Below are 21,566 nucleotides of genomic sequence, written 5' to 3'. Positions count from 1 at the left end.
AGAGAGAGAGAGAGAGAGAGAGAGAGAGGGTGTATTCTACGCTAAAAATAGAAAAAAAAACTTGAAATTGCCTTATTTACGGCTTGTAAATTAATATATCATTTAACTGCAGAAAGCTGAGTGTGAAAATTCACTGTTTCTGTGGTCCTGTTTGAAGTAAACTCATAAGGATATAGCTTATACATTCTGGACTAAGTTAATTTTAGGCTATAGTTACGTATTTTTTCATCGGTTCTGGACGTCACTCAGTCACCCTGCCGACATTCACTGTTCGGTAAACCTGCGTGCACCTGTTTTCTGAGTAGAATACATTGACCTAACTAAATGACGTCACGGCTATCGTACCGTATTGTTTCAGAAATCAGGAGTGTATTGTCAAACCCATCTTCCCAAGTCAATGGTTTCTGATCCGCTCCGCGTAAAGCGGATCGGATAAGAAACTCTTACCATGGGAAGATGTATGAAACCTTGGTTGTGAGAAAATCCATAATTATTGAAATTTTCTTAGGGATACTGAGTCAGGCGGTGTCCGTCTATCACCTATACAGATAGTGCTTTCTTTACAACAAACAAATGGAGTGACCACGGTTGGAATAATGGACGTTATACTATACAAGAATTAATCCAGTTTCATTTGATTTGCAAATCTTAGTTCAAGATGAATCCTTTTCACAAAGAAATCGCATTAATACTATTATTCTAAAATTAAATATTTGGCAATTCTCGTGAATCATGGTATGTCTTGGTATTTAAATCCCAGCGTACCATTATTTTTCATTCAGATGACCAAACAATTGTCAGCAAAACAGCATGGGTGAGTACAGGAGTCTCTATAATGACACCAGATATGTAGTATTTCCAGGGAATTGAATGACATGCGTGTAATATGATTATTATTTTTGTTACATTAATTTATTTTTATTTTCATTTATTTTTTTTATATACAGTATATATTTTCTAAATTCTTGACGAACTTGGTAATTTTCATCCTTTATGATATATTTAATATTAATCTGAAGCCACTGAGTTACCCACTGAAAACTCTATTATCAAAAGTTAAAAAAAGAAAGAAATACATGTATAAATAAAGTGTTTTGACTCTGTTTGTGTCTCGTTGGAATATTGATATAAATTCGCTCATTGCTAACGTAACTGATCCAGCATTTTAAAAACATATATTCTCTGCAAGAATTGCACTGTATTTTATTCTGTAAATTAAATATTTTTCAATTATTAATTCACATGAGTACCTATTTCTAACTTAGTAACTAAGTGAATATAATTCAATAAAAGTCAAATACCAACATATGTATACAACACAATACATGTAACTACCGGTAATTTTTCAGTCACTTTATTGGAATTTACTTTTACTGAAATTAATCACGGCTCTCCAACCACCTACACAGTAAGTAAATGAAATATGAAAGAACCAATGACCATACTTTTGAATGAAATTCATGGGGGGAAAATTTCCTCCCGCCCCCCTCCCCCACCACTTATTACGTCGTGTATCTTCAATGTGCTGTCATGCAAATATTATATTTATCACGAGAGTTTTACCTTAAACTGCGGAATATATAAACTATATCATTCAATAACTTTAAGAGTGAAATGACCTATCTACTTGTGGTATGAAATTACGATTTAAACAAATTCAGTGAAGTGTAAAATTATCCACTGAGCCTTTAATGATTAGGCTCCACAATTTCAGAGATGTGTTGATAGATTAAGTATACTACTATGCATGTTATCTCCTTCAGTGACTTCTATTAAAAACACATTGAATGAAAAAACAGACAAAAATGTAGGACAGTGTTTTCAATATATCAGAAGTGCTTTATTCACTTTAATTTGGAATTTGTTTGTGGTATGGACATTAATCAATCTTGGACGAAGTGGATTTAATTGAATTTTATCAGTGACGTATATAATCAGATAAACATTTTAAGCATGTTGGTTAGAATTGTTCAAGTAAACAAATTGTTTTTAAAAGCGATGGACTTCGACAGAAATTGGACATTCCTGTATGTTTATGGGAGAGACCGTATTCTTTGTATTTAGTGAAAAGCTCTTGAGCGCTAATGTTAACTTGCGGTATAACCCCACTTGAAATAAAGATTTCTGATTAACAGGTGGAAAATATTTTTACAATACACAGACAAGGAAAATATGAAAACAAACATTGACGGTTTCTATGGCAGGTCATACATTTATGTTGCAAAATATTTTTGTTCTTATTTCCTATTTGTTTTGATAAGATTTTCCATTTGTAATTATATTCTTATTCCTTCGGTGATATTCATTTTTGTATTGTTTTCCTTGATATGTGTCTTTTTGTGGGGTGATATTTTCCATATCTTGAAAACCTTGAAGGTCAATTGATCTTTATCATATTTTGACTAAAATATCCATTCTCATATATATACCACATTTAATGAGGCATTGTCAGAGAACGGAGATATATATGAACCAGTAATTTGAAAAACTAAAAATAGCAGTTACTAAAAACATTCCTTATAACCACTAGCCAGAATTCCTTTTTAGATACTGAAGATGATGGGGAGGAGAGGGGGTGATTAATAAATAGCACCCAACTAGAGGAAGATATTTTTAAGGCACGTGACATTGTTTTTCAAATTGGAAAGCAATCCGGAGATGTTGATTTCATTGTTAAGTATAAATGACAAGCGAAAGAAAAAATTGAAAAGAAAACAAAACCGCAATCCTATTTTACCAAATATTGAAAATACTTAAATTCGTAGGGGAGGATAAAATATAAAACAAAAAACCTAAAACATTTTCATTCTTACTATCTTATCGTTGGAGAGGAAATGGTGGTGGGGGGGGACGTTCATCCTTCAGCACATGGATTTAATTCAAAAATACACGCTTACTATTCATAAGATAAAGAAGTAGGGTAATCTAACACTCTGCATGTCAAAATAATAACAACAAAAATTGTCAATAAAAGGGGACAACACTCCCAAACCCTCCACCCCATCCGACTCTACGTGCTTATTATCAGATTTACTACTTATACAATTAATAAAAATTTGTTAAAAGTTGACATAATTTTCTGATGATCGTCGGCTATATCTTTTGAACTAGGCCTACATTTGTATAAATGTTTCATGTTTTACATGTATATTCCTAGTCAGCATGCATGATGTACATGACATTGACCTAAATGTACTTTAGATCAGGGCCGTAAATTACATGGAGGCGGAGGAGGCAGGTGCCTCCTCCAACTTTTGAGCCAAAAAAAATTAAAATTTAAAGTTCATTAGAATTTATGTTGTTTCCAATAACTAAGAACATAATACCTCCCTTAAAAAGCATTCCAAATCTTTCTTTTAGAATGAGTTAGTCAAGTAACATCTTAGAAGGCCCTAGAATCAAGGATTTTGCACGAAACGTGTTCAGTGTGCACAAAATGTGCTCAGCGTCTGGGGGCCTGGGCGGCCCCCAGACCCCCGCCTAATTTCCTGCCTCCTCCAAATTGAAGGTTAATTTACGGCCCTGTAGATAGTATAATTTTTGCAAAAAAAAAAAAAGTTTGAGTCTCTTTGATGTTTCATTTGTTTATGATTTAATAAGTCACAAAGCCTTTGTCTAAGGGACCTTGATACATGTAGATATATTCTACCTTCTTCTTTATTCATTGTCTGTGACTACTGATGGTGTTATAGCATTGAAATCGGATGTGTATTTTTTTCCCTGTTGAAAATTCAATCTATTAGTTAACATTACGAATTTTATACTTTTAACATCTGATTTAGGATGCCATCATAAGATCGACTGGTCGACCTGGGACTATTTAGGGTTACAACTAGAAAACAAATTCACAAAACGTCGGGGTACAAATACACACCTTTGTCAACCCCATTCCTTTGGTCATATTATAGTCTATGGGTTGTGTACATGTATACTCAGATTTTCAACTTTTGCGTAATTTACCTGTCAATTCCACTGAACAGCCCTTAGCGATGTGGCAACAATTCTTTGAAAATTTCGATTTATAAAGTGTTTTTTTTTTCAGATGTCAGATTTCTTACCTATGTGGTGGCTCTTTTCGTACTGCCAGGTACGTGTACAGCAGATGGTTTAAGCAGCAAGGAAATTCGGAAGGCTGTACGAAAAGCAATCAAAGCTGGAGATCAAACCCTTGAGAATTATAGAAAGGAGTTACGTGAATTTAAGGAAAAAGGTCATCCCCTTTTCTCTCTTTCTTTCAATTATTATTTTCATTTTTAACGACAAAATTGACCCAGAAAGGGTCTCACAGAAATTTAATTAATTAAATACCGTTACAAGTATAGCTTTTTACCAAAGCTTGCCGTCTTTAGGACCTTTGACGTACATTAAACTGACTTAATCAAACTTTTCTAAAATGGTAGATCTCCGATAAGACAAAGCTTTCAAAAACAAAATCTGTGTAGTAAACGTTTCAATCTGTCGTGTCACAATGATAAAGCATAAAGTTTAAGATTGAAAGGCTTATTGATTACAAATTGTTTAACGTCCCTCTCAAGAATATTTCACTCATATGGAGACGTCATCATTGCCAACGAAGGGCTCCAAAATTTAGGCCTATGCTCGGCGTTTACGGCCTTTGAGCAGGGAGGGATCTTTATCGTGCTACACCTGCGGTGACACGGCGCCTCGGTTTTTGTGGTCTTAACCGAAGGACCGCTCCATTTAGTCACCTCTTACGACAAGCAAAGGGTACCGAGGGTGTATTCTAGCCCGGATCCCCACGGGAATAATTTTTTGTGACCTTGACTTTTAACACCATGACCCTACAATACATAGGCGTTTTTCATTGATAATCATCTACCTTTTTATGAAATATGAAAAGTTTATGTTGAAAGTTATTCAAGTTATCGTGTTACGATTAAAATGATGACAACAATATGGATGGAAGACAATCTGACATTCCTATAAGGCATTCAAGTACAAAGTTACATGTCAGGAATATCGACATAGTTTTGATATTACAGGAATTGATACCAACGAAGAACCCTCTAAAAACAAGCATGACATGATCAACAAACGCAAGAAAGAAGCCGAGAAGATGGCCTTAAACGGCATCATCTCCATAGAGGTGACCCGGACCCTGGTCCAACAGTGAGTTTAGGTTTCTTTCTAAATCTGGACCTTTCAGATAATAGTAGAAAATGGTTTAAAGTAATGTTCAAAGTTTCTGCAATATCCTCTGCAATATATCTATTGTAAGTCTAGGATCATACATGTTATATCTTAATGTCCTCTACAGATACACTTGTTTCTGTTATTCAAGCTATAGGTCAGGTACTGTTTAAGCAAGGCTTTCTTGGGACTTTCAAGGACATAAAGACACGTATCGCATAAAAATAAAATGTAAATTAATCTTAATTAGGACCCTCTGTTCCTGGAGTTTCCTTACATTTTACGTCATCTCACATTGTGTTAATTGCATTTAAACAAAATAGACCGAAATTTTCCACGAAAATTTCAAGTATATCACCACATTCTACAAAGTGAATCTCTAGCCCAAATTTTAAAGTTTCTTTTCTATGATTGTTCAGGTCAAGATAGAAGAACTCTTGGGGTTAATTTGCAGTGATTGGATTCGAACGGGGATAAGGAAACTTAAATATTGGAGTTACAACAATTGCACATATTTTTTGAATAGAAAATGCTATTTAACCGGGATCAATTAGAATATTTTTTTTTTCGAATCAATTTTTCTTTTCTTTTTCTAAATACAATTTGAATTTCAAACAAACGTGTTATTTTCATTTTTATTTTTACGATTCACCCCATCCCGTCCTCGGTCACCTCTATGTGCATAAATCAAAGAAATAAATTTGAATCCATTCACAGATGACACTGATCTCAACGTCACCCATGTTTGCGCGGGATGAATCTAAAATTACATAATCTGTAAGGTCGATTGTTGTACAAGTTATCTCAATTCGTTTCGACCTTGAGTTTTCAAATCGTATTGTTCCGGATTATTTCGCGTAATTCCGTCTTCTAAAACAGTAATTCATTCATTCTTTTTTATTGGTTTATTCGCTTTAATATAATTTGTTCAATGCTAAATATGACTTATCAGGCTTATGGCGGGAGTGATGGGGCAAAGGGGGATACTTACTCCTCCCGGCGTGTTTAGGGGTCCGTGTTTGCCCTACTCTCATTTTCATATTCTTTACAGGAATTGTGAGATTAATCACTGTTCATTATCTTCACTTTTTAATGATGCATTTCCCCATGATTCGGTGAATTTTAATCCATTCATCATCAAAAATCATCTCAACGTCAATGGTACTTGTGCCGGTTGAAACTAAATTGATGCATTTTTTCATGGTTTAACATAACCCGTGTTTGCGCGGATTGAATTTATCATGATACACATTTATCGTGCCATGATTCGATTTCTTTCCCGATATAGAACTGGCATGACACCAACGGAACTGGCTTCTCATCCCGAACTTCGTGAAGAAATCCAGTCACAATTTTGTCCAAATGAAACGCTAGAAAACTGTGACAAAGCAGAACGAAGTGCCTACAGATCCACGGATGGAAGTTGCAATAATATAAATCATCCGGAGTGGGGGGCCGCCATTACACCTCAGCCTCGATATCAACCTGCGCAATATGACGACGGTATGGAAACCCTCTGTTAATCGTGTTACTTATTTTGATGTTCCTTTACTATCGTAGACTTGTTAAAATGATAGATGTTCTACAAGCCCGGATTAACTCTTCGCATGAGTCTGCGATGTGATAAAATTAATATGAACCCGGCGACATATATCGCTTAATTAAGTAATATACCTTAGTTTAAACAATATTTATTCGTAAATCATTCGATAATGTTTACAAACAATGTCTTATACATGAAATAGATTGCGAAATAAGCCAAAAGGCTTATATTAATCTCGCTCTATACCTTGACTCTGATACTTTGATTCAAATCCCACAATTCAATGTGTTTCCTTTAAAATCGTCTAATACATTCACGGAATTTGAATTTTGATTATAGTCACTGTCATACTGCAAAATCTGAAAGTTCCAAATGCAAATTATGTCTGTTTAACTGCATGATTCGAATAGATGAGAAATTTTACAAAAGTCTTTTTACGATATTTTAGAAGGATCTGAGAAATCAGCACTGTGATAAAAAATTTTTTACTGTCGTCACGCGTTTTCCGAAAACATGTACATACGTATTCGCATTTTAGAAATAACTTCCCCACGGAAAAACGGTAAAAATGGACAGCCTCTTCCCAGCACAAGATTGATCAGTAACAAATTATTCCGGGCGGCAGGAGACTGCACGGAGACTGACTTTACCCAGACCCTGATGGTGATGGTGTGGGGACAGTTCATTGATCACGACATAGTATCCACTCCTGTGACGGAAGGTATCTACAAATGTGCTATAGAATCACTGATTTTATTTTCGTAGGGTAGAATTTTCATGGTTTGAGAAAAGCATATTTTAGCATTTTCATGAGAAGTTGATTCTGTGGTTGAGTAGTAATCATCTTCTACTGCGGGTTGTTTCTCGTGTTCGAGGAAAAATGGAGAAAAACCCACGAAAATGATGACTACGAAAACTGATGAATTCATAGTATCATTTCTGCAATCATATCTAAGTCATGGAAAATATTGATACAAGCATAGCTCTATCAATCTTATTCTTGTCTAAATTCAAGATCTTTTGCGATATGACAATTTGAAGTAGTGTAGGTACGTCGAACAAGAGACCTATTGGTCACAATGCTCACTTATCTGATCATACATGTAGGCCTACATGGAGATACTCAATATTTAGCGCATTGATATATTAAAACTTATAAAGATATACTGAAGTCCTGCAAAAAAGCTATATGAAATGAATACTGTGCTTCATGAAAAGTATACTGGCGTGAAGCATTGCAGTTCATACCCTCATACTGGCGTGAAGCATTGCAGTTCATACCCTCATACTGGCGTGAAGCATTGCAGTTCATACCCTCATACTGGCGTGAAGCATTGCAGTTCATACCCTCATACTGGCGTGAAGCATTGCAGTTCATACCCTCATACTGGCGTGAAGCATTGCAGTTCATACCCTCATGTATTTTAATTATTTTATCTACTTACCACACGTTCTTTCATTTCTACCGGTGTACTACGCATGTATTCATCAATATCCATACGCGCACTGATTACAACTGCAACGCGTTCATGGGGAAATAACTATCAGTATAATTTGCAATTGTAAGGCAAAAACATTGGCAATGTGAATATAGATGTATAAATTCTTTCTTGTTGTGTGAAGATCATTTGATATGTGATTTATTGCGTCATAGAATGCGACACGTGTTTTTAATTGTTGACTGGGTCTATAAATAGAACTAATCTTCTTTCAGGGTTTGGTTCGCCGATCAAGTGTTGTGGTGAAGAAGTACAAGACAGGTTTGGAATACTATAGCGTTTTGTATTTACGTCATTTGGTCAAGAACATTGATATCATTACGTACACAAATTATTAATTTTATAAGGTACAGTGATTTGTTTAAATTTGTTCTTCACTAGAGAGGATTGTTTCCCAATAGAAATCCCCACGGATGACCCGCACTTCACCGTCAGCTGTATGGAGTTTGTGAGATCCGCACCCGCTCCTCCGCTAGATGGCTGTCAGCCAGGTAATGATGACTAGAAACTATGTTGGGTAGATGGGAACATTCATAAAGATATAAATTTTTATCGTATCTTAATCATCCGTCTGCTTAGTATTATGAATATGGGACACATACATCTATAAGCATAATGATACACGGCGGGTGTGACCGGTCGACAGGGGATACTTACCCCTCTTAGGCACCTGATCCCACCTCTGGTATATTCAGGGGTCTGTGTATTTTGTATTCCTTATAGGAGTTATGAGATTTATCACTGTTCCTTTTCTTCGCCTTTCATACAAGTACTGCAATGGCGGCAGATGTGGACATTTTATGATCTTTATCGTAGCGTTTCCTTAATAGAGAGGGTCATCATGCACATTTTGCCTTCCTAAGGAACTTTTATACACTGTACTTTGAAGAATATCATGTGAGATACATTTTTAGCTCTTCTGAGCCGACGGCTCAAATAGCTAATCATATGGTCATATGTCTGGCGTACGGTGTGCGTCAACTTTTTGTAAAAAGGGCTATATCTCAAGAACCCCTTGGTCAATTTTTGTCAAATTTGTCACAGGGTATCCTTGGCCCAAGGGCTTTCATTTGTACTAAAACTAGGGTTGTGATCCTTTAACAAAGGGAGATAATTAGGAAAATGCAAACAAAATAAGTGGTTGCTAAAAAATCTTCTTCTCAAGAACCACTGGGAAAATTATCACCAAACTTATGCATAAGGATGAGGATAGGTTGTAGATAATAAAAATGTTCAAGACATCATCCTGGGGCAAAGGGGGTGGTCTCAAGGTCACTTCAAAGTTGACCTTAAATTTTGTTTTGTTAAAACTTGATATTTTGCTTAGTATAAGGACTAGGATCATCAAATTTTGTCAGTTGATGCATCTTAGGACTTTATATCATGTTGTCTCAAAAGTAGGTCATGGTGACCTACTTTTTGAATTTCGCAGGTAATTATTATTAAATGGATTTTGATGCATATCTTGGACACTATTGAGCCTATGATCATCAAAAGTTATCAGTTGTTGAATCATGGGACCTTGAAGTGCGTCATGTAAAAAGTATGTCACCATGACCTACTTTCTGAATTTTTGGGCTAATCATTTATGAATACATTTTAGGTTGTTATTTCAGATACCAAGAGGTTTAGAATCATCAAACCTTGTAAGTTGATGTGTCTAGAGGCCTCAAAACATATTTATTTTAAAAAATGGGTCACTGTGACCTACTTTTCGAATTTTGCAGACATCCAAATATCACATTTTCAATTTTAGATGCATATTTTGGACAATATGAAAGCTAGGATCATCAAACTTTGTCAGTTGATGCATCTTGAGTCTTCATAGTTTGTTGACCAAAAAGTAGGTCACCGTGACCTACTTTTGGAATTTGATGGCTATATTTTAATATTTCAGATACTATTTGACTTGCAATTATCAAACTTTGTCAGTTGATGCATGTTGAGTCTTCAGAGTGTGTTGACTAAAACGTAGGTCACCGTGACCTATTTTGGATTTTGACGGCTATATTTGAATATCACAGATACTATTTTGACTTCCAATCATCAAACTTTGTCAGTTGATGGGTCTTGAGTCTTCAGAGTGTGTCGACAAAAAAGTAGGTCACTGTGGCCTTTTTTTGGGAATTTGTCCGATATATTTGAATACTATTTGACTTGTCAGTTGATGCATTTTGAGTCTTCAGTGAGTGACCTACATTTGGACAGTTACATTTAAATTTTCAGGTACTATTTGATTTAACATCATTAAACTTTGTTAATTGATGAATTTTGGTTGGTGAGAATTTTTGCCTGTTCTACAATGTATCAGAAGAGCGATTCTAGGCCCATGAGCCTCTTGTTTATTATATGCTAAGCAAGAGATTATTGTATTTTATAGTATAGTTACTACAATGTACATGCATAATTTTAGGACCTATACAGAGGAGCATTTATTACTTATGAAATAAAGGTCACGTTTTCATGTATGTTGCAGGATAACCTCCAAGGTCGAGCAAATAAAAGTCGAGGCGTTAGTCGTACTAAAGCACAAATGGAATTTCAGAATGACAATTTTAGCAGTAGTTTTATCATTTAGGTCCGAGGGAACAGATCAACCAGATCACGTCTTTCATTGATGGAGGGGTCGTCTACGGTGACTCGCGGAGGGCGTGGCTAGATCTCGCAGATTCGGAGACAGGTATGGAAACAACACCTGTACATTTGATATAAAATCAACTCGTCTGCATGTCGCTGGGGTGATTAAGATACGTTTTTCCTGTCTGGTAGATTAATTAGGGACTAGCCACTAGGGCTGTATACAAAATCAGATCGTCGTGGAAATTGAACTTCACGAAGCACAGCTAAGAGAGTTCCGGAAACTTGTAAAGAGACAAAAAATTCAAAATTTGCCGGACACAATACAAAATATCAAAAACTTTTATGAATTCTCTTTTTTTTTAAAGTCAATAAAAAGAGTTATTTTGAATTTAATATATATTCAATTCGCTTTCAATTTCAAAAACATCTTGTTGAATTGAATTGCCAATGATGTTCTTAGTTTGATGTTAATGTCGGGTAAAATTGAGCTGGGCTGGACCTTCACCGAATCTCGTAGTAGGAGTTTTCTTTCTAGTGATATATAATATCTGTGCACACCTTCTATATATTTATCGCTAATTTAAAAAAAATGCTGCTATATATGGGTAAGCTACAGCCAATCAAATCAAATAGCATTTAATGAAGGGGTTCTCATGGGGTGTTTTACTGAAGTAAAATGAAGGCTTACATGCACGAAACATGTGTATGCGGAATTTTAAAAAAAATCGTTTAGTTTCTAAAATAAAATTTCATGAAAAGAACAGACTATTCATAGGCTAAGGTCGAGGCATGAATTCAGAACCCATACACTTTTATGCTTAATTGGTGCTCTCCTTCATACAGATCTTTAGATGACGATGTGAGTTGCCCTCTTCAGTTACTTCATAACCATAACCCCAGATATACAAGTACCTTTTGATTTACAGGAAGTATGCTGGTCTCGGACGGGGATCTGTTACCAGCAGGGGGATCCTGTCAAACCCAAGACGGCGACTTCTGCCAACAAGCAGGTGACATCATATGTAACAGGAAAAGTTTAAAACCAGTGGTATTGTAATCCACTTGTGTATATTCACACGGAAATTTAATCATGCATTATCGGATTGACTGAGATCCAACAGCTTGGGAGATATAGAACATATTCACCTACATGTGTCTTCTAAGTGAATATAACATTTGATTTTTCCTACGTAAGACCAACAATAAAATTGGGAATTCCAAATATTGATTAATTTCAGGTATTTTAAATTTTGGTCGCTGTGAAAACTCGGGTCTTTACTCTCGGTTACCTTTAACTAATTGTAAAGAAAGGGTGACACAAACTGGAGTAACAATTGTTGATTTAGAAACATCGAACCCGATCTAAACATAACCGATCAGGTATCATTTGGTGAGTTCTACATGTTCTAGCATCTGATTTCGATATTTTGAATTACTTAGTCTTATGATAAACTAAAACTCTCGTTCTAATCACTTTCGACGCAGTCTAACGTTAACTTGCCTCTTCAACTGTAGCTGTATACAAAGATGGCCGACCAGGTATAGCCTCTAGTAGCCAATTTCCTTGTTTTAAATCATTCAATGATATAAAAAAAATACTAGACATTTTCTTGGTCAATATTCTGCTTTTCCTTAATTACTCTCGAAGTACAAGTTTCATATCGCCTTCTGAGCTTGAGGAATATTGTACTTTTCGGTTAGATAAAACATCATCTTCAGAAATGTAAATACTTGTATATTTACATTTACTAATCATGTTTTGTCAGTCATATGTCTATTTTGTTTCAATGTTTTTCATTTCTTAATAAAAAGCACTGACCTACAAACCTGACATAAAAACCTCTATATCACTATTATGAACATTTGTTTAAGGAAAATAAATGTTTGCTTTATGGGGATGCATTGGATGCATGAGAATAATTATTCAAAAAATATCAACAATTTACTGAAAAGTCATAAGTCGTGGTGTTGAATTGGTTGATTATTTATAGTTTAGAAATATAAATTTCAGTTCTAAAAATACATGAGGGTAACTATGAACTGTGATGTTCCACGCCGGCGCGTTAACTTGTGCTTCATGAATTGGATGCTGGCGAGAAGCGTTGCATTTCATAACCTCATGTATTTTCAAATATGAAGTGTTTCCTTATATTCATAATCTACTTTCATTCCTGTTAGAATTTCCAGCCTTTAAAATAGAGGTCCTATATTTTTCCACGTGCTATATTTTTCTGTAGTAGTTTATAACTGCAACACATTCATGGGAACAATACAGTCATTACAATGTGTAGAGATATCACAGGCAAAAACATTGGAAATTTAAATATAATTATGTAAACATTCTCTCTGAAGGTGACCATCGCGTGAATGTCGTGCCGTCATTAGGAGGGAACCACTTGATGTTTTTACGTGAACACAACCGGATAACAGATGAACTGAGGAAAGTGAGACCTGACTGGGGGACATGGCGGGTGTTCCAGGAAGCCAGAAAAATCGTAGGCGCCCTACTACAGCAAGTTACCTACGGGGAATACCTACTTACCGTTCTACGAGAGGAAGACCTTGTAAAATTCAATCTGAAATTAAGAAAGAGGGGATTTAGCTCTAGTTACAATGCTAGTGTGAATCCGGCCGCCAAAAACGTCTTCAACGCCGCCGCATTTAGATTTGGACATTCGCAGGTATTGTTATGGCTCGAAAATAAAACACCGGAATCACGTGATCAACCATATTTAGATTTTACTCTTAAAGAAAGAAAACCTACATTTATTACATATGTATGTATCACGAAACTTAATTATCAGACATATCCACAAACTTTTAACATTTGTGCATGGAAATCGATGAATCCACAGTATCATGATAATTATGTACATATGTAAGTATTTTTTTTTCTTGCTGGAAAATGTCAAATTTTATCTATAAGTCTAAGGTGGAACAAATTACCTACGGTGTACGAACTTTTGTAGATTCCTCCCACAATGGCGTACCTTCTTCAGGATTACATGACTCGGGTTCAAGTTGCTCCCATCGAATCCACCTTTCACGATCCGCATATGTTGGTCACAAGTGGAGGTCAGCGGGTGTCGGATTTGGCGCGGTTTGTAATAACATCAAACGGAATGAAAGCAGACAGGTAGCTTTACAAATTGATATTGCATGACTAAAGATGATTTCATAAAATCACTGTTGTCATTATATGCGAGTCCTTTTCCTTTTGTACTATTTAAAGGGACTGATTCACGATTTCCCCAAAATTTTGTTTTTCACTCTAAATGATCAAAATCTACAGTCCAATATGTTTAGAAGGTTTCACAAAAAAAATAAGGGTTACTATATATCATGACAGAAGCTCATTATAGAGAGTTTATTATTTGTTTTAAAACAAAGATTAAGGTGTGTCATTGTTTAAAAAGTTTTCAAAATAAATCAATATTGATCCAAGTATATATCACATCTGAAGTATACTTTAGGTAAAATGTGTCATTCAAAAGTTAAGATTTGAGATTGTACAAAATGAAGATACTCTGAATTACAAAATAACATTTCACTGGTTTGTTTGTTTACATAATCGAGTCTTTGTTTACATAACACAGAATTAAAGCTAAAATATTGCTCTTTTCCTTTCATTCAGACGGTCCGAATTTTGGTTGTCAACATTAAATGAGTTATATTTTTAATTTTTAACATCAAAAAAGAGAAGGAAAAAATTTGTCGAAAAACGTGAACTAGTCCCTTTAAGCGAATAGTCACTATTCCCCTTAAGGAGAGATTTTCTACAAGTGGAAAACTTACTACATCTGTACAGTGTATCGTATGTACGAAAACCTATCATTACCATGTAAAAAAAAAAATAGATTCACATTCTGCTATCTCGTAATTATGAGATCATTATCTCGTGATTGTGAGAAAAGACCTCATTAGATCACTAGAAAAGATCTGTTAGATCATGAGAAAAGATCTTTGTTATAATCATCTTCAAATTACGAGAACAGATATAGTAATTACGGGATGATAATCTCAAAATTACGAGAAAGATTTCGTAATTAATGGATATTTTCTCCTAATTCCGAGATAATTATATCTTAATTACGAGATAATGAAATATGAAATTAATTTCTACATTATACTAAAAGGTTTTCGCACATATAAGATATACCACGCGAATATAATTCAATTTTCAAAGGTAGATTAATTCAATGTACAATCACCAAACTGAAAAAAAGAAACACCACTTGGATACATTTTAAAGGCTCATTCAGCTCCGCAACTACTAAAAATCTCTGTTTTGTAGTATGAAAATATCTTCAATCACCAAAGTTTCTGATAGTTTTAATTCATATGTATTTGTAGCTGTGTTTTTGTAGATTTATTTGATTTTAAATTTACATAATTTATCAGTCAGTTTGAGGGAGCAGTTCGTGATCGAATGTTTGCGGACACACATGGTCATGGTTTTGACCTTGGAGCATTGAATATTCAGAGGGGTCGAGATCATGGACTTCCGGCGTATAATTCCTGGCGGACGTGGTGTGGACTTTCAGTGGCAACCTCTTTCAGTGATTTGCAGGACATTAGCGAAGAGAACAGACTCAATTTAGCGGACGTGTATAGGTAGGATTGAATATTGTTTAACGTCCCTCTCGAGAATATTTCACTCATATTAAGGGCTGCAAAATTTAGGCCTATGCTCGGCGCTTATGGTCTTTGATGTGGGGGGATCTTTATCGTGCCACAATCGCTGTGACACGGGACTTCGGGTTTTTGCAATCCATTTAGTAGCCTCTTATGACAAGCAAGGGATACTGAGGACCTATTCTAACCCGGGTCCACACGGGACCGGATTGAATGGTGTAGACTACAATTTGAATGAACATTACAATAGAAGATATAACATCTATTTCCATGAAACGTACAAGTATGTCAGTAATGTACATGTACAGTAGTAAAATGTTTTGCGGAGTGGCCACTGAAATTCTGTGACCTTTTCATGTGACCCAACTGATGCATGTATTTCCAAATTGGTTGGTACTTGTGTCACATTGCACTTTTTGTATTTACGCCCGCCCAGTGAATTACAATGACACTCGACTTTTGAAAATCATCCACACTATAGGCGGATTTACAGCGTTACCGCGTCTCTACATCTATAATCTTAGGCCGATGAGTTCTCAGTAGATACGATATTTTCTTCTTCAAGATTCATATTAGTTTTATTAGTTTTTGTTATAAAATATCTGACGGTTTTCACACGTTATGAGATTGATCACTGTTCGTTAGCTTCACCTTTCACATTTTTAATGACATCTACAAAACAACAACAACAAACAACAACAACAACAACAACAACAACAACAACAACAACAACAAAAAACCCACTTTCATTACAAAACATGCATTATTCATGATCTTCAACTTACAGCTTCAGTGATTTTGAAAATGAAATATACTTTAGTATTATTAATATTCCCATCAGTGATGTTGACGACATCGATGTTTACGCGGGGGGAATGGCGGAGACACCAATGACAGGAGCTAGTGTCGGACCCCTGTTTTCATGCATCATAGGGAACCAGTTTAGAGACTTAAAGGACGGCGACAGATACTGGTATGAGAACCAGGGAAAGGAGGGATTCAGCAGAGGTGAGATGTGTGTAACACCCCCCCCCAACCTTTTTTTTTTTTTAAAAATTATTAATATGATATTGAATAAGGAAACTTTTGGCGCAAACAATCACATGCAATTCAGCGGGGTTTTTTTCCGTTATATAACTGGTACCGATAAACGGTACCATTCCCAATGCCAAAAGCCGATTTTTTTTTCCCAATTTTGAGACTAAAATTTCCCAATTCACTTGCCGAAAAATAGACCGCTAACATCGTAATTTTCTTAGTCTGAAACTTTGTACGAGTTAACTAAAATGTTCACTTCCAGTATTAAATCGAAAGTACAGATCATGGCAAATGCGCGTGTTTTGTAGAGCTACGACGATTCCTTATCTCTCACAACAGCAAATATTACCGTAACAAGTTTGCAAAGAGATGAATACTTCTTGTTTTGTTCTCTTTTTTATTTTCTTTTAGTTGAAATCATTTGCCGATACATAGGTATAAAATTCCCAATTTGTTCGATTTTGACGCTATTATTCCCAAATCTACCCAGCTATGTAATCTACAGATCAGCGGTCGACACGTTAACCTACTGAGCTACCCGGCTATGTAATCTACAGATCAGCAGTCGACACGGGTAACTCAGTAGATTAACGTGTCGACTGCTGATCAATATATTGTCTAGCTGGGTAGCTCAATAGGTTAACGTGTCGACTGCTGATCTGTAAATTGCCTAACTAGATAGCTCAGTAGGTTAACATGTTGACTGCTGATCTGTAGATTGTCTAGCTGGGTAGCTCAGTTAATTAACGTGTCGACCGCTGATCTGTAGATTGTCAAGCCAGGTAGCTCAGTTGGTTAACGTGTCGACCGCTGATCGATAAGTCGTGCGTTCGAGTTTAGCAAGGTTTATTTTTTTCTCCAAATTAATTCTTACTAAATCTGCAGTTTTAAAAACTGAATACAGTAAATTTGAACTTTTTGAATTTCAAAATATCATTGTACACATCCTCCACTTTCCATCTATATGAGAATTTCCACCTTGAGCTCAATCACAATTTTTTACGTAGAAGGTGAAGATTTTTTGTTTAATCATCAGTTTATAATTACAGTACATGCTCAGATAATATCTTCCTTATATCTTGAATATCCTTATATCTTTCCGCACCTGTAGACTTATAAGGCTGTTTTATCACTATATATCTGGTGATATGTAAAAGCATGCACTTTTTGTCCCATGTTTCATCCATCAAATGCAAACGAAGTTCTATAAAAAAAACTCTTCTATTACAGAACAAATACCAGTAGCTGACTTAACTTCGCTTTTTAAAAAAATCTAAGCATGTTTGAGTCTGTTTAAAATCTTTTGATATTACCCGTTCATAGATTAAAATCAAATCATTAGTTGTAATTTTAGACCCGCTCATGTATATCGTTCCGGGACGTGGCCGAGTGGTTAGAGCATCACACGGTCTCTCACCTCTGTCGGCGCGGGTTCGAATCCCGCTCGCACCGGTAAGTGAGAAAGTTTCCCAGTTTACTTTCAGAAGGTCGGTGGTCTCTTCCCAGGCATATCTGGGTTCTCTCTTCCACCAATAAAAAAAACTGGGCGCCACCATATAACTGAAAAAATTGTTGAGTATGGCGGAAAACATACATCAATCAATCATACAAATCGGAAGGTGGTTTATTTTCCGCCAAAGTGGAGTGGGTGGAGCCCCATAAAATGGGGAAAAAATTTTGACTGCGGATAACTCCGTTTGCCTGATCAGGATATAGGGCTCACGGCGGGTGTGACCGGTCAACAGGGGATGCTTACTCATCCTAGGCACCTGATCCCACCTCTGGTGTGTCCAGGGGTCCGTGTTTGCCCAACTATCTATTTTGTATTGCTTGTAGGAGTTATGAGATTGATCACTGTTCGTTATCTTCACCTTGCATGTATATAAACCTTATCATACTAAAAATAGAACTTACATGTATATAAACCTTATCATACTAAAAATAGAACATACATGTATATAAACCTTATCATACTAAAAACAGAACTTACATGTATATAAACCTTATCATACTAAAAATAGAACTTACATGTATATAAACCTTATCATACTAAAAACAGAACTTACATGTATATAAACCTTATCATACTAAAAAAAGAACTTACATGTATATAAACCTTATCATACTAAAAATAGAACTTACATGTATATAAACCTTATCATACTAAAAATAGAACATATATAAACCTCATCTTACTAAAACTAGATTTCTTTACTGTCTGAGTTTATTTTGAATAGTTAGGAGCGAGATCAGAACATCTATGTAAAAAAAATCTAAATTCAAATAGCTAGGGGGAAGGGGATAAAAACTCTCGTTAGTTTTTTTTCACCCGACATCGATTATACTTTCGTGGAAAAAGAAAAACGACAAGTACATAATAATGTTAGATTCTGATGAACATTTAGTAGTTTTAATGTAGCCTTTCATCTGTGAATAAACAGTAGAAAAGGTATACAGAGTTATTTTTATTCGTATGTTTTCCCCTTGTTAATTGATTAGTTTCAACATTCAATTTTAGTTTTAAAGGGGGTTGGGGGGTCTTGGTGAAAATTATGTGAATTAAGATTTTTCTCAGACATTGAACTTTTGATCTCTCCTTAAGTTTATATGGGTTTCATAATAGAATCATGTGATAACAATCGTCCAATTACAGGTTTTAAATAAATATTATGATAAATACAATTGCTAGTTATAATTGAATTCAATATGAACCCAAAGAATATTGAAATGAATGGGGCCTAATTTTTCTTCTAATTTTAGCACAACTCCAAGAAATACGAAAAGTCAAGTTGTCTAAAATTCTGTGTGAGAATCTTGGTGTGGAGACTGTACAACCGGATGTGTTCCATGTTCCATCACCAAGGTACAAATACTAGATACTGTAATTTCTCGCGTCAGTAGTTACGATGAATGGTGTTAAGGATAATGATATTTAGGAGTGATATTTTTCTAGTTTGTTTTTTTATAATATATCTTTAAGAAGATTAGGTTATGATTCATAATTTGTGTGTAACAATTTATTTCTGGAGTACAAACATAGCAATTAATAAACACTGTCCTCACATTCCCCCAAGTTTGTAACCAGTAGCAAGGACATCTTTCAGAATCGGTTATTTATTATGTTAAGTCAATTCACTTCCTTTCAGAAATAATTGGAGACGTTGTGACCAGCTACCTGGAATTGACTTTTCCGCATGGAGATCCAACTCAGGAAGTGTCTGATGTATCACTCTGTCCAATTCGCAGCACAGATTACGCTAGAGAAATCGTTAGAAATGAAATTCTCTAATAAAGCAAAGTGCATTACTAGTTTTTGTGTCATTTAACTATTGTTTGGTTTACGCTCCATTCGAGAAACAGTCGTTGAAACATGAACACCACAAACGTTGACTTATGCTTGTCGCTGAAGTCCATAAAGTCGGTCGACCGGGGATGCTTACCCCTCCTAGGCACCTGATCCCACCTCTCTCTCTCTCTATCTCTCTCTCTCTCTCTCACACACACACACACACACACACACACTCTCTCTCTCTTGCATTCCTTAGACTTAAGAGTAGCTATGAGATTGATCACTGTTCACTATCTTCACCTTTCATAGTATTGGAAGGAAGATCTTGCACTGATCGGTGACGGATTCAGCACACGTACCCCTTCACAATTGTTTTAGAGTCTACACGTACGTCATATTATTGGCAGAACTCTGACACTGTACTATCGCAAGAAAATGATGGTCATGAAAGTGTTGTTGCATATGTTGCTTGTTTTCATTCCTTTCAAGAATTTTTCATACTGAGAAGTCACCAGCTGAAAATTTAGACCTATGTATTGTGCTTACGACCGTACCAGTAAAGGCCCTTTTATACTGAGCGCGAACACGAACGCGACAGAGAACACGACCGCGAACGCGGCGTTCGCATTGGATTGCTTAACTTCATTTTGAATGATGTTGTTTATACTGACGGCGAACGCGAACACGGCCGAATTCATGTTCGCGCGGAACACCGCGGAGATAGCCACCAGAGCGAATTTTTGGGAAAAGACCGTGCGAACAATTTTCATTAGCCAATCAGAATGTGAGGTCAAAAGTCATACTTGTCTGTGACAATTCAGGCTTCATCATGCCAGGTGACAGAATAGAACAACTGATTCTCTTAATCGAGGAACATTTAATTATTTATGATAAAAGCCGAAGGTATGTAGCTCGCCATGGCCAAAACATAAATGACCTCGTGTCATCTGCGAATTTCCACGAGCATCACCGCTTTCAATACGAACAATGATTCGCGCGGAAAGTCGCGTGAAAACTCGCAGTGGTCACGTTCGCGTTCGTGTTCGCGCTCAGTATAAAAGGGCCTTTAGGCCCGGCTCAAATGCCAACGCCTGTCACGACACGGGATCAAAATAACCGTGGTCCTCATTTTTTAAAAATGCAGAACGTTTGGCAAAATAGCACGTTTGACGCGGCCATGACACGAACAGGACTCGAACTCATGACCTCCCGGTTACGAAGCGAACGCTCTACCACTGAGCTACCACTGACAGTTCCTTTTTAAGCATACAGCCACTCAAAAGACAAAAAGGAAGCATTCATATGCCAATGAAAGGTGAATATAAAGAACAGCGATCAATATATTGAAAGCCACCATTTTCTTAGTAACCACTACAAAGTTCGATATGTTTGAGACAAAGAAAAAGAGTGAGTGAAAGCATTGTTATATTGTTTGTAAATTCAATACGAGAATCCTCCATTCATGTATTGGCGCCCAATACCGATTCCTCAGCCTGATTAAAACCAGATGCTGGTCTGGTACGTTGCTCTGAGGACATCCTGTAAGCATCTTCTGTTAGTGCAAATGTGAGGCAGGCTAATTTGATCATGGTGTAGATTTATAGTGCAGACTGCCTAGTGGACTTTTGCGAGAACGACTGACTTTCACGGTCAGCGGCTGACTTGGACATTTGAACCTGAGTATTATATGGAAGCACGATATCGTTAAATATATGTTAAGTCGAATTGTTGGAAAGTATATAGGGAACTTCTGCCTCGCTCTTGAGCTAGCTTGTTTAGTGATTTCTCTTGATCACGCAAGTTAAGGAAAGGTGAGCGTGTTCAAACCGCT

At 36.0% G+C, this 21,566-nt stretch overlaps 1 protein-coding gene across 1 annotated transcript; it reads left to right on the top strand.

Annotated features, from left to right (window-relative positions):
- The first annotated feature begins 4,072 nt into the window (after positions 1-4,072).
- Positions 4,073-19,755, top strand: LOC125655623 (eosinophil peroxidase-like). Its single transcript, XM_048885977.2, has 14 exons — positions 4,073-4,210; positions 5,004-5,130; positions 6,440-6,654; positions 7,233-7,415; positions 8,409-8,454; positions 8,575-8,684; positions 10,772-10,873; positions 11,700-11,783; positions 13,126-13,454; positions 13,743-13,909; positions 15,175-15,387; positions 16,250-16,416; positions 19,207-19,309; positions 19,593-19,755. Exons 2-14 carry the CDS (start codon positions 5,045-5,047, stop codon positions 19,666-19,668), a joined length of 1,881 nt encoding a protein of 626 aa, XP_048741934.2. The 5' UTR covers positions 4,073-4,210; positions 5,004-5,044; the 3' UTR covers positions 19,669-19,755.
- The last annotated feature ends 1,811 nt before the right edge of the window (positions 19,756-21,566 follow it).

Source organism: Ostrea edulis, chromosome 7, assembly GCF_947568905.1.
Source record: "Ostrea edulis chromosome 7, xbOstEdul1.1, whole genome shotgun sequence".
Classification (NCBI taxonomy): domain Eukaryota; kingdom Metazoa; phylum Mollusca; class Bivalvia; order Ostreida; family Ostreidae; genus Ostrea; species Ostrea edulis.
This window is presented reverse-complemented; position numbering and strand designations above follow the sequence as displayed.